General features: G+C 41.1%; 1 protein-coding gene across 1 annotated transcript in view; it reads right to left on the reverse strand.

The window, feature by feature from the left end:
* B4GALT6 (beta-1,4-galactosyltransferase 6) overlaps positions 1-13,193 on the reverse strand; it is a 29,499-nt gene extending 16,306 nt beyond the window's left edge. The window contains exon 1 of the mRNA XM_057364991.1: positions 12,838-13,193. Within this exon, the coding sequence (XP_057220974.1) occupies positions 12,838-12,952 (115 nt within the window). The 5' untranslated portion in view covers positions 12,953-13,193. The remainder of the gene's footprint in view (positions 1-12,837) is intronic.
* Positions 13,194-13,434: the final 241 nt, after the last annotated feature.

Genomic DNA, 13,434 nt, shown 5'->3' on the forward strand with positions numbered 1-13,434 from the left:
AAGTTGCTTCAATTTTTAACTCTGCCCAAGTTTATAGAGCTTTCAGCAGGTTTATGGAGGCATAACCTTAATTCATATAAACCAGGTGTGCTGGGTTGATGTGGCTAACAGCTGAGTCCCCATCCAGATGCTTGCTCACTCCTCTGAAGTGATTGACAAAACAATAAGAACGGAACAATCTTAGGAGCCTGATATAGTACTGAATTGAGAGTAAGATTTTCAGACAAATCCACAATAAAGTCAAGAGGGCCATGTAAATATCCTCATTTTTTTATGGGAAATGTTACTGCAGTCTCAATATTTTAGACATGAAGCTTGAAAAAACAAGATTTTCTGCAAAAGCACTTACATCTTCCCTTTAGTGAAGTACAGCTTACCCCTTCTGACACAGAGGACAAAAATTTGAACAAACACACAAGACCTTTGTGATAGAGAAAGATAGAAAAGGCATTTGTCCCATAAATAGACATCATGAAAAGACATAATTGAAAAAAAAACCCCAACCAGGTAAAGTCTGCTGCCACCTTGAATATTCCTAAGTATTCAAGAGCTGCTCTTGYTACCAGGAAGATCTAACCTTGCCATGCTTTTATTAAGCAATTCCTGTCGTCTATCTCCTCTTCCTGGCTGAGCTGCTTGTCAACTCACTATCCAACTCTACCCAAGTACATCACCACAGCGAAACATTCTCCTTTCTGGGCAGTCTTGTTCCACTGCCTGGGTCTCCAGCACAATCATAGTTACAAGGAGTACAGATCTGCTCAGTTCATTCCACTATCATTCAGCAGCTGCTTGGGTAGCACCAAATGCTTGAGCAGCCAATTAATTATGTCAGAAGCTAAAATATCAGGCAAAAATCAACAATATTAATTTAGTCCTAAAAATAAACCTCAYCTACTGGCAGGGGTTTGTAGGCAAAGACCTGTGAAAAAGAGCACAGTTCACAGGTCACATCAACCAGCAGCAAAGAAATATTTCAAACCACACAGCCCAGAAATGCAACACAGAAATACAGCTTTTTTTTTCCAGTGGGCTGGGGCATGACTGACAGCAGAAGGGAGCCAGATAAAACTCCAGAAGTTCCTGGAATGCACTGATGGCGACTTCATGACATAATTGCTATTGAGGGAAAATGATATGCAGGACCTCATACTCACCAAGGAGGAGGGATTCATTGGGAATACGAAGTTCAAAGGCAGCCTTGGCTGCAGAGACTATGAGAYGGTGGAGTTCAGGATTCTGTGGGCAGGAAGAAGMAAAAGAAAGCCCAACCTTGGACTTCAAAAGAGCATATTTTCACCTCTTCAAATACCTGTATGTTGGAGCCCCATGGGACAAGGCCCTCAAGTGAAGATTGGGGCAAGAAAGCTGGGTAATATTCAGGGCTAGCTAAAGAGAGCTCCATCTTAACAAAAAATGAAAATAGGCAAAATGCCAGGAGGCCTGCATGGATGAAAGAGGACTTCCTGGAAGAAAAATCAAACACAAGAATAATACAGTGGGAGGAAGCAAGGACAGGTAACACAGGAAGACTACAGAAACACTACCTGAGCATCCAGGGATGCAGCCAGGAAAGCTAAAGCCCAGACAGAACTGAATCTGGCCAAGGATGTCAAAGACAACAGGAAGCATTTCTACAAGTATGTAGGTGACAAGAAGAAAACTCAGAAGAATGTGAATCCATTGCTCAATCAGCAAGACACATGGATAAGTCTGCAACACTGAATGTCACCTATGTCTCAATCTCTATTAAAAAGACCAGTTTTCAGGAAATCCAAGTCCCTGAGACCAGACTGGAGCAAGGAAGTTGCACCCTTGCCCTTGGTGGAAGACTTAGGCAAACAGGACACAGGTTAACTCCGGGGGCCTTCATGGATTGTACCAAGTGCAAAGGGAGCTGGCAGATGTCATTGCACAGCCACTCTTGGCAATCTTTGATGGATCATGATGAGTGGGWGAAGTGTCTGAGGACTAGAGGAAAGCAAATGCCACTCTTCAATTCAAGAAGAAAGAAGAGCCAGRGAAGTACAGGCTGATCAGCCTCAGCTTTATCCTTGGGAAGGTGATGGACCAGCTAATCATCAAAACCATTCTTCAAATAAAAGAATGACAAAAAATCATCAGGAATAGTTAACCAACTGGATAACCTTCTGTGACAAAAGATAGATAAGCAAAGAGCAAGGGGCATTGTCTACCAGGACTTCAGTAACGCTTTTCCCACTGTGTCCCACAAGATCCTCACAGACAAACTGCTGATGTCTGTGTTCACAGGCTGGTCGAGCAAACAGTGAGGTGGATGAAAAGCTGACTGACCAAGCCCAAAGGATAAGGTCAGTGACCAGTGGTGTACCTCAGGGGYCAATAGCAGGTCCAGCCCCATTAAAGACCTTCATTAGTTACCTGGATGACTGGTAGAACGTAACTCACAAAATTTATTTTTGACACAAAAATGGGGTAAGTCACTGACATGTCAAAGGGCCATGCTGCCATGCAGAGGTACCTCAGCAGGCTGGAGAAATGTGCTGACAGGAACTTTATGAAGTTCCACGAGGAGCAGTGCAAATTTCTGCATCTGGGGAGGAACAATCCCAGGCACCAAAACATGCTTAGTGGCACCCAGCAGGAAAGCAGATTGACAGAAGAGGCTTCGGAGGTTCTAGCAGACATCAAGTGGTACATGAGCCAGCAATGTGCTGCAAAGAAAGCAAACAGCATCCTGTTGCCAGCAGGTCAAGGGGATCCTTCACAGCCTTYATTCAGCACTGGTGAAGCCACACCTGGAAAAGTACCCAATACTGAGCTTGGAAGTGGAATAGAGGAGAATGTGGTCAGATTGAAGAGCATCCAACAACAGGCCATRAAGAAGACAAAGGGACTGAAGCATTTCTCCTGTTAGGAAAGGTTGGGAGAGCTGGAACTCTTCAGCCAGGGTTTCAATTAATATGTACAAAGGGTCAGTGTATATATATATATATATACAATGAATACAAAGGGAAGGTGCAAAAAAGGACAGAGCCAGGCACTTTTCAGCGGTGCCTAGCGACAGAACTAGAGGCAGTGGGCACAAACTGAAACACGGGAGGTTCCACCTGAATACCCGCAAACAGTTCTGTCCTGTGAGGGGGATGGAGCACTGGCACAGGTTGCACACAGTGGTTGTGGAGAATATCCTCAGAATTATTCTAAAGCCTTCTGGACACGGTCCTAGGCAACTGATTCCAGGTGGCACTTCTTGAGTAGGGAGACTGAACCAGATAATCTCCAGAGATYCCTTCCAACCTCAGCTGTTMYGTGATTTTTCTTCTACTTTTCTCTTTCTGCATTTGCACCAACCRTTGTTGTGACAGTGCAAGGCAATGCACAAACCAGGAAGGCAAAACTTCCTATGTAACAAAGAAAACATCTAACAGTGTAACCACCTAGAAATAGTTTTATTCACATTCTCTTTATTTCACTCACATGGTTCATAGTAAGTGAGAAAGAGAATTTCTRACTCAAGAAATGTAGAATCCAGACAGTCATACAGTTTGCAAGGTAATCAGACAGAAAGTGTAGCAAGGAATATAAAACAACATGTCCATATAGGGCACCTTGGAATCAATACTATACTCAGTGTTCCATCTCAAGCAACTGCAAGTGTGAGCCCAGAGCTCATAACTAATTCAGATGAAGTCTTCCTATCAATTGATCCAGATCTGTATCAGCAGYCATGAACACACAGCCACATGTCAGTAATCAAAAGTCCTGGTTTTAGGGCATTATTTAAAACTCATTCTGATAAAGCATATTAGGGCATTAAAGGGATCATCCTGTATTTCAGAGGACATATTAAAAATATCAGATGGATCATTTTTTGTCTCGAGTTTTTATAGCTCACTAGTTATTAATAGTTACATGTGTTAGACTGTTGGGGGGGGCCAATGAATTAATTCTAAAAGCATAAAAATATCTAAAAATGGCTCAAAGTCTTATATCAGGTAGCTTTTTTTATATTTAAATATTCACTTGAAGACTACTTATAACTATTTTTTTTTTTTTAATGGTCTCATTCACAGATCACTCTCAATTAGGGAATCAGGCTCCTTGCAAGCAGTATGACAAAAATCATAGCACTTCTCATAATACTGCATTAGTTTATCATCCCACATCTTCACAGGAAAAACACAAGATTCATTTTTATATAGAAACTTAGTAAGTTATCATGTTATACTCGTACATCAAAGCAAAGCCAAAAAAATATGCCGTGCACTTAGAAGCAATCGATGTAGTAAAATATACAACAAGTGAACAAGTGAAGCTGAAACTGGATCAATGACTGGCATTCTGAACAACACTAGGAAGTTAGAAATGTGATTACTTTAACAACATAGAAAAGCATTAATTATTACAAAAAGAAATTAAAATGTCAAACAAAAGATTTACAAACTTGAAGGTCACAGATTTGATTTTAAAATGCAGCTTTTGTTCTGCCAAGGAAAAACTGAAAATCCAAAACCAAACAAATGTAAAAACAAACATGGAAAAAGCATTATGTCAAAAATATTTTCAATGCAATGAGGAATCATCTCATGGGRGCATTTCTAGAACAAGTCCCACATGGATCTCTTCTTATCTCAAGGTTATGTGATATTGTTCTCAGCAATACTAGAGGTAGAAATACATTATTGGCAGAGTTCATGTATGGCAAATTAACACAGACGTGTTAAAGATTAAATTATATGATTCATCTAAATATACAGTAAATAGAGGTCAGCTGAAGATTGTCTCTGAAACATCACAGTTACAATTTCAGGAGCTAGCAACATTCACATCTACAGGATAATTACTTTCATCTGTGAAACTGATTCATTAAACAATCTAGCAAGGAAGGACAATACACCAAGCAGTGTAAGACTGCTGTAAACTGGTTCCTATTCACAAATGGAATTTTATGGCAAACATCAATAATGCTACAGTAAGTGTTCAACTTCCTTAGTATTGTATTTATTTTTACACACTGGTTGTTGATCAGAAGTTGTTTTTAAAACAACAACCATGGGGAAAAAAAACCAACCTTGTATGCCATGAAATATATTATTTACCTAGTTTGGTTTTACACATTCAATAGCAGTTTTGTGCTATTTGTAAAATAATAATAAATCCAAACTTGTATCATGGGGATGGCAAGACTGCATTTGAGTCTGCATATGTATATTCCCTTATAAAAAAAAATTCTTAGAAAGATACTGATCATTTCCGTCGACCAAAAATACCAAAACCCACCAGAGTTTCTGGAGGGTAACAGTGATAATTCATACRGTACAGATGGACAAATCTATATCGGATGCAACAGAGATGCTTCAAAGCTGTTTTTTTTTTAATAATTCAGACAAACTACATATACTCACTGCCACAGAGGACATGCCAAATGAATAAGTCCTCTGACTGCGAGTCTGAGGAATTGAATAAATGTCAGCTCACTGCTTATTGGGAAACAGTAAATGAGGGGATCTCCATTCACTGRAGATTTAACCAAAATTTCTTTCCCTAGCAGTATTTTTAGAGCATGATAAAGGATACAATGTTCAATATAATTTCTAACACATTTGATATTATTCCATCCTCTCGGGCTATTAGTTGATTATACAGTAAGCCAGAAAATAATTCAATAAATGCACAATGAAGGTAAAAAAGAACAACTGCAAATCAAGAAAGTGAACTGACAATTGGTGATACCTTGTGAAAAAGCATCTTTTGTATCTTGAAGTCCCAAAACCAATCTCTGCATTGTGTTCACAAGAATCTCACAGTGGATCCCACACTGTGCATAATCATTTCATGCTGCTCCACATACTGTCATTGCTTAATTTGAATACAAAAGATTACCTAAGACTAAGAGCTATAGAAAAGCAAGCAAAGATAGTCACTTGTAGAARTAGTCTTATTAATGCAAACCCAGTAGGTAAGTTATCTTTTGCCACAGAGAGAYGTGGAAATGTTTAAAGCTTTGGCCATGACAGTAAATCACCACAGTTCAGATACACATCCCCAGGGTCTACAATCTGTCCTTCTCAACCCATAGGAAGAAAATATTCAAATAACTGGTTGGCTTAAGTGAAAACTCTCTTCACAGGAGGTCTCATAATTACTTCATCGTTGTGAAGTTAGCATACCATAAGTGTCTGGGGTTTTTTCCCTTTTCTGACTAAGAGCAACATCACAAAACGAATACTGATTGAAATCTTATGTAGGCAAATTCCCTGACTAATAACTACTAAGACCTAAGGGCTATAGGAAAATTATCAAATAAAAATGCAAAACAACTAATTCAGAAATAAATATGCATGCTTAGTCAAAGTTAATCTGCTGGTAAAAGTGAAAGACAGTCATGAATGAAGGACTACAAAAATTTATTCAGCATCAGGTTCCAGTGCTGGGCCAACATAAAGAAAAAGACTTTGCACCTCCCAAAACAAGGCAGAAAACTTACCCATGATACCACCTGAGTTCAGTGGGTTCAATGAGCTCAAGCCATTAGTCAGAATGCTGAGGAACATTTGATTACTGGAAACCAGAGATCAAGCAGAGGGTGTTAAAACCTCATTTTCCTCTTTGCACAAGAGAAAAAGGAAAGTCCCTATTAATCAGAAAGTCGATCACAATTTCACAGGTAAAGGATTTAATTTTAATTTGTGGAACTGRCACAGAAAGCTGCAATGCAAACAAGAAAAAGACCTCTGAAGCTAATGAACGTATTTCTGCTTCCAAATGAAGTCTTTAATAACAAGKGAATTTTAATAATGGAATATAGCTGAAAATAGCTCCCAAACAACAACCAGTTCTGTAGTACAGACATTTCCCTGCAGAAATTATGAAAAAAACAGGACAGACAAGTTTCATTTACTCAAGAAACTTGTAAGAGACCCATGAAAACAATTCCCTAGAAAGGAATAAAAAAATGCAATAAAGGAAGGGAGGGGTGGGGAATACGAAAGTGAACTACCACATCCTGCAAAACTCATCAGCCTTTTATCAGATATTTCCACACACTATAACAGGAGAGTAACAAACTATTTGTTTTGTTTTAAACAAGCTAGTTGTATTGTTCCTATTTCAGGGCAGTGCCTGAGCTGCAGTAAAGCTGTACACAGGCCCGCACAAAACCCTCAGACGAGGTATTATTACAAGGTATTACCAGCCATGTATCATTGTGGCAAACACAGTCAACAGAATCCTAYCCTAAACTGGCAACAGTGTAACCAGCAAATCCACAGGAGCAACTACTCTCCTCTATTCAGCAGCTTGTATTTGGAATACCAGGCTCAGTTTGGGGATCACAGAGACAGACACTACCATAACAATGCAAGCTCAGACAAAACTTTCCAAAACAGAGCATATTATGTATAAGCAGAAACTAAAAGAAATGTGTTCATTCAGTCTTAAATAGAAATGGCTAAGAGGAGGATGCATTTTTTTGCTGTCTTCAGCAATACAGTACTGTTGTATAGGGAAGACCAAATTGAACTCTTGAAATGCACAGTGAAAAGACACAAGGCAATGAACACAAGGTGGAACATTACTATTACATTTAACAATTTTCTCGCAGTTGTCTGACACTGGAACAGGTATCTCAGAGAGACAGCAAAATCTTCATCTCTGGATTTATTGAAAACTCAACTGTACACAACCCTGAGTAATTTGATCGAGTAGGATCTGCTTCAGCAGGAGGTTGGATCAGGTGACTTCCAGGTGCCCCTGCCAATCTAAATTATTCTACAATCAAGCAGCAAGTCTTTAGAAATACCACAACTGCCACAGATGCCAGRAACAAAGAATAACAGCACAAAAGCTATGCCCATATTTGTGGGCTCAGCACCTGGAAGCGCTGTTAWACATTTATCTTGCTGATAGCATTTTCAGCACTCTCCTCCATTTCTGCACAAATTCAAAAAGGAGTGATACCATTCTTTTCTGTTAGGAAWACTACTTCCTAGAAAAGAACAGGAAATAGATTTATTTTAAAATGTGAGCTAAAACCAATAGAAATGTTTCCAAGTTCCAATAGGCTGCACAGCTGCCTTTTGATTAGGACTGACAAAGTAGCAAGGTGTTAATTAAAACAGCAGAAGACCGTAAGAGAGAAAACAGTAGCTGTTTGTAACTCCTCAATCTCATTTCACCATTCAGGATTCTTAGTTACTGATGTCAAAGCAAACTGCATCTTCTTTGATCGCTGCACTGTTTCATAATCAGTTCTTATGTGAATTGCAAAGTTCATCATGTCTAAGGTAGAYATGATGAAGTTAGAATCACAGAATACTCTGAGTTGGAAGGGACCCACCAGCTGCTGAATAGAGGACAGTAGTTGCTCCCATGGCTTTTCTGGTTACATTGTTGCCAGGTTGGGGCAGGATGCAACTACTGACTCTGCAAGGACCCCCCCAAGAATGTCACCATGTGCCTGAGAAYAGGCTTGATGCTGTGACCTCTTCCCTGGGTGCTCAAACAACCTCTGGCTGAAAAACTAGACTACAGTTGACAACGGTACTGAGAGCTCTAAGTTACTCTTCCACCCAATCTGGGAAAGGTTCTCTACTGGAATAAGACAGAAAGGAATAATCCAGAGATGAATAAGAGACCATTTTCTGAGATCAGTTGTGTCATCCAATGTCATTTCAGTTATGATGCTGATAGCAAATGGGAAAARCAGAAAAAGAGAAAAAAATTGTCTCTTTCAATGCTCAGATTGGTTTGGCAATAAAATAAGACCAGCAAATGCTCTCTCTTCATCACCATTGCCTTGTTAATTTGTCTTATTCTCCTAATCTTTGGATCCTTTCCATGATGTAAACTCGAACTTAAATATGGGTTCTGGATAGCTGTCAGGACGAGACACACACTATTTGAGTCCCTTTTATTTTTACTGTTATCTACAATACCGAAAAAAACCCATATTCCTGCACTCAGCTAGCCTCTTCAGTTTTTAATACATGAATATTTGCAACTACCAGTGAAGTTCCAGAATCACAGGCTATTGGTTCAATATCAGAAATTTCAGTTTCTACTTTTACCACAGGAGAACCTGACAAAGTACTGTCACAAAAGTGGTCATTCTGGAGAAGAATTTCTTATCTGTTTTCATWGAATACTTGAACCTATCACACATAAGTATCATTAAACATTTATATGAAATTTTAAACTTGTAAACATTTGAAATGTTTTCTACCATTTTAACTTGCCATTCTACCCCTCRTTGTTTTACTTCAAAACAATCATTCTATTRAAYGGAGAAAATTAAAAAGAAAAAAAATAGTTCTCTAATTAGTAGTTAGAAACCAGAAACCAATCTGCTCTTGTGTTTCAGCTYCTCTGGCTATCCAAAGACCACCAGGGTGCTGAGGTAGGGTTGCAGCCACCTCAACCTCTTCAAATCACCTGTGCTAACAGAAAAGGGAAAAGGAGGCACATGAATAACCCAAACACAGTGTATGAATTCTTCCCAACCATTTAAATACTATTTTTTATATTATTTGCAATATTATGTGTTAGTCTCAAAACACAGAACCATGTCTGAAGACATGAAATGTGCTTTTCATCCCCTTGTATTCTGAAATATGTGGAATAATAAAAGCTTCCGTTTCCCAAAGAACTAACATTCTGAGAGGTCTCCTCAAAAACCAACAACAACAACAAAAAAAAMCAAACAACAACAAAACAACGAAAAAGGAGTGTTATTGTAATATYTGTAATTATAATTCAAATGAAAACTTTTAAATATTGGACAGAAATAACTAAATAACTAATAACCTTAAAATAAGTAATTAAGATTTCTTCCCTCTAAAATATTGTCAATACTTCAAGTTGATCTATACTGCATTTGTTACAAAATCTGCAGTTTTGTCAAAAAGAATGCAGTAACTCTATTTTCTAAAGAGAGGGAAGGACGGAGACAATGTGACAGTGATTCTCTTTGAGAATTCTCCCAGTGTTAAGGGCTCACTTGTGCAGATGTCTTTTCCCTCTGATAAGCCATGGATTGCTTGCTAAGGGGGAATCCCACTCCATTAGTCCATAAGATTTCAAAATTTTACATCTCAGGAAACCATTCTGCTGCATAACTCACTTATATYTCCTCTTCCACCTCCTAGTACACTGCTGCTACATAAAACATTTGGGAGTCCAACTTCTCCCTTTCTTTTCAGTTTCTCTGACCACCTTGAAGAGAAGCCAGCCAGGGAGCAGCTCCAGTTTCCTACAATACAATTAGAAATTTCTTCCTCTTTGACCCTGTGCCTTGAAGCTCGTTGAGGAAGAAAATGTTCTGGTGAACTAAAATGTCTTCAGTAAAACATCAGTACACATAAATGATGACGGAACCCAACCATTTATCACTTAGCTGCAGAGTATATTTCATGAAAAGCTGCTAACAGGTAAGGTGGCTGAGCTTGCATAAGCAATCTTAAGCCCTCCTCCCCTCCACGCACACAATCAGCCTTGACTTAGACACATCTATTTCATTAGATATATTTATTTCATTACACTCAGTAAAGAATAGCAAATACAGTGAAATATTCTATTTTATCACAGTATGCAAATTCTATGAACATATAGCATAGGAKTATTGGATGAATCATCTGCCTATAAACTTGGCTGTCCCTAAGTGCCTTGAAAATCCTCTCTTCATACAACTTGCATTTTCACCATGAACACTGCCAGGAAGCTTGTTGGTTTTTAGATAATATCTGACCTTCTTTCTCTCCATTCCACATAGTGACATTTTCAGGAACAATTTCCTGGAAAATCAGCATCACATCTACAAGCTGATAGGCTGAGATGTAAAACTTTCCTACTGCCCTTTCCTTTACCATTTTCTACATTCTGTTCCCCAGGATCCCTCAGACCAGCACAGCATGGTAGCATTTCAAGTTGGATCTAAGAAGTGGYACAGACAATGAATAACTTCAATGCTGCATGGTTTTGACTCAGGTTGGAAGAATTCACAACACAACTGGATACAGTTAGGGCAGCACAGTAGATGGAAGGASCTATAGTATCACAAACTCATGGAACTACCCAAGATTTTTGCATTGTTAAACCACATTTTCAAAGGRGCAACTACAGTATTTATTTCTGAGATAGCCAGAGAGACTAGTTTGAGTATGATTTTTTTTTCCCCTGCAAGGTTGATCAGACCTAATTAACCTATCCCAAAACCAATTTTGGTRCATAATGTTGATTTCATGGTGCAAATGAAACTGAGCACACATGTTATTCCCAATACCTGAGCAGTAAGTTGAAGTCAGAAGKGAAAAGTCTCATCATTAAAGGCTGATTCCAAACAAGGTCCTGTATAAGCCTTGTTTAGTGAGACAATGTACTTCCTAAGAAGATATCCACTGAGAAGAAGCATTTAGATGAAAAAGTAGAACAGCAGCTCCGCACATTATGTAAGTTTCACTTATAAAGATGTAGAAACTGCACTCCGCTATTTAAGACATGTACCAATTACTTGTAATTAAAGTCTACTTTACATATATATATCCTGCACTAATGTCTCAAAGACCTGAGATGTCTAAATGGACATCAGCACCATTCTCACTTGCAAGACTAYATCACAACCCTTTCAGCAGGGAAACACCGAAAGAAGAGAAAATTCAGAACTCCAATCCATGATATAGAAATAGATCCTATTTTTTTATTTATTTGAACTAGAAGAATATTTGGCAGACTTGTCAATATTATAGGAAGTACATAAGTAAAGGATAACCATGGAACTATAGGTGAATTATACAGAATTCTATTTAAGTATGGAAGGAACAACTGCATCTTGAAAGTGTTTACAAGTTTAATAGAAGATTGTGAACAAGAGGGAGCCAAACARCATAAAGACACAGTCAGCAGAAAACAATTCCTGCAGATTCAGTGGTCACATCAATGTGGACATTTCATAGTAATGACTGCAGATAGGAGTTTAAGCACTGAGGACAAAGGCCATTTTACAAGTATTTAAGTAGCACCTGATAAGCACGGAGATGTGCAGAAAAAAAAAGTGGCAACATTCCCTGGAAAAAAAAGGAAAACATGCCCTAATCAAGAGACACCCAACACAGTGAAATCCCACAGAAMACCACTGGCCTTAGCTCTGGGGTAATGCTGACCGGTTCTAAAGGGATCATCCACTGAGGAAAAGCTTCATGGTCTCCCAGTAACAGCAGAAGAGTGAACTAAGGAAACCAGCACTTTTTTTGGTCTGTTTTAGACACAAACTTGCACAGTTATTTTATGAAGCTTCTTCTAAATCAGTGGTTTGTCTCCCTGTGAAGTGGTTCCTTCAGAGGTGGAAGTTATTAAACTATAAATCMTGTGAAGAAAGATCCCACTAACGGAAGTAAACAACAAATTGATTCTTCATTTCTGTTCACACGAGCTTTATTACTAATGCAGTTACTAACAATTAGAAAGRTCAACACATTCAAGTGACTCCAGCAGTTTTGCAGTCTCCAGCAGTTTTTTCCCTGTTCCTATCATTGTAACACGAGGAACCTCCGAGCCGCTTTCATGCCTCGCTTTGCCAGCCTGAGAAGCAAGGGCAGCATCCACCTACCTCGCGATGGCAGATGAACCTTCTAGAGCGTTTGAAGGCAGCAGAACAAAGATGCGGGATCCGCGCACGTTCCCGCCGCCCCCGCCGGCAGCCCCGACCCTTCCCGGGCGGGCGGGATCGCGTTCCGACAGCCGAGCCGCCCCTCGCCCGGCGCCGCCCGTGCCCTCCCCGCCGCGGTGACAGCCCGGGGGAGGCGGGCGCGCCCCCCACCACCCCCACACCCCCGCTCCCCGAGGGAGCGGCTCCGGACTCACCGATCCCGGGGGCCACATAGATGAAGTAGAGGCAGGATGAGGAAAAGGAGAAGAAGAAGATGAAGGCGAGCATGGAGCGGTTGGAGAYGCGCAGCGCCTTCCGCAGCAGTGGCATCCTCCCGCCGCGCCGGCCGCCGGCCGCTCCGCTCAGTCCCGGCGAGCCGCGGCGGCGCTTCCTAGGGGGAGGCGGCCCGCTCCTCCCATGGATCGGGCGGCGAGAAGGTGACGAGGGGGCGAGCGGAGCCCCCTCCCTCCCTCCCCGGGAGCGGGGCTAGCAGGGGCAGCGCCGCGGCGAGCGGAGGAGGGCGGGCGGCGGCGCTTTGTGGCCGGTCCTCCTGGCCGGCGGCTGGAGCGGGGATGCCCGCCCGCCTCCGCGCTGCGCCTCCGGGCGGGCTGAACCGCCGCCGGAGGGAGAGGCCCCCCCTAGCGCTGCCGCGGGGCTCGGGRAACGCTCCCGCCGCTGCTCACATGCCGCCGGGCGCCGCGGGCACCCGTCCTCCCGTCCGCTGTTCCCTTACTAGCGGCGGCGGCGGCCGCGGCAGCAGCAGCATCCCCGCTGCGGGCGAGCAGAGTCACCTCCGCGCTGCGCTCGGCCCA

This window comes from Malurus melanocephalus, unplaced genomic scaffold, assembly GCF_030028575.1.
Source record: "Malurus melanocephalus ecotype Western Australia unplaced genomic scaffold, MMel_1.1 scaffold_46, whole genome shotgun sequence".
Classification (NCBI taxonomy): domain Eukaryota; kingdom Metazoa; phylum Chordata; class Aves; order Passeriformes; family Maluridae; genus Malurus; species Malurus melanocephalus.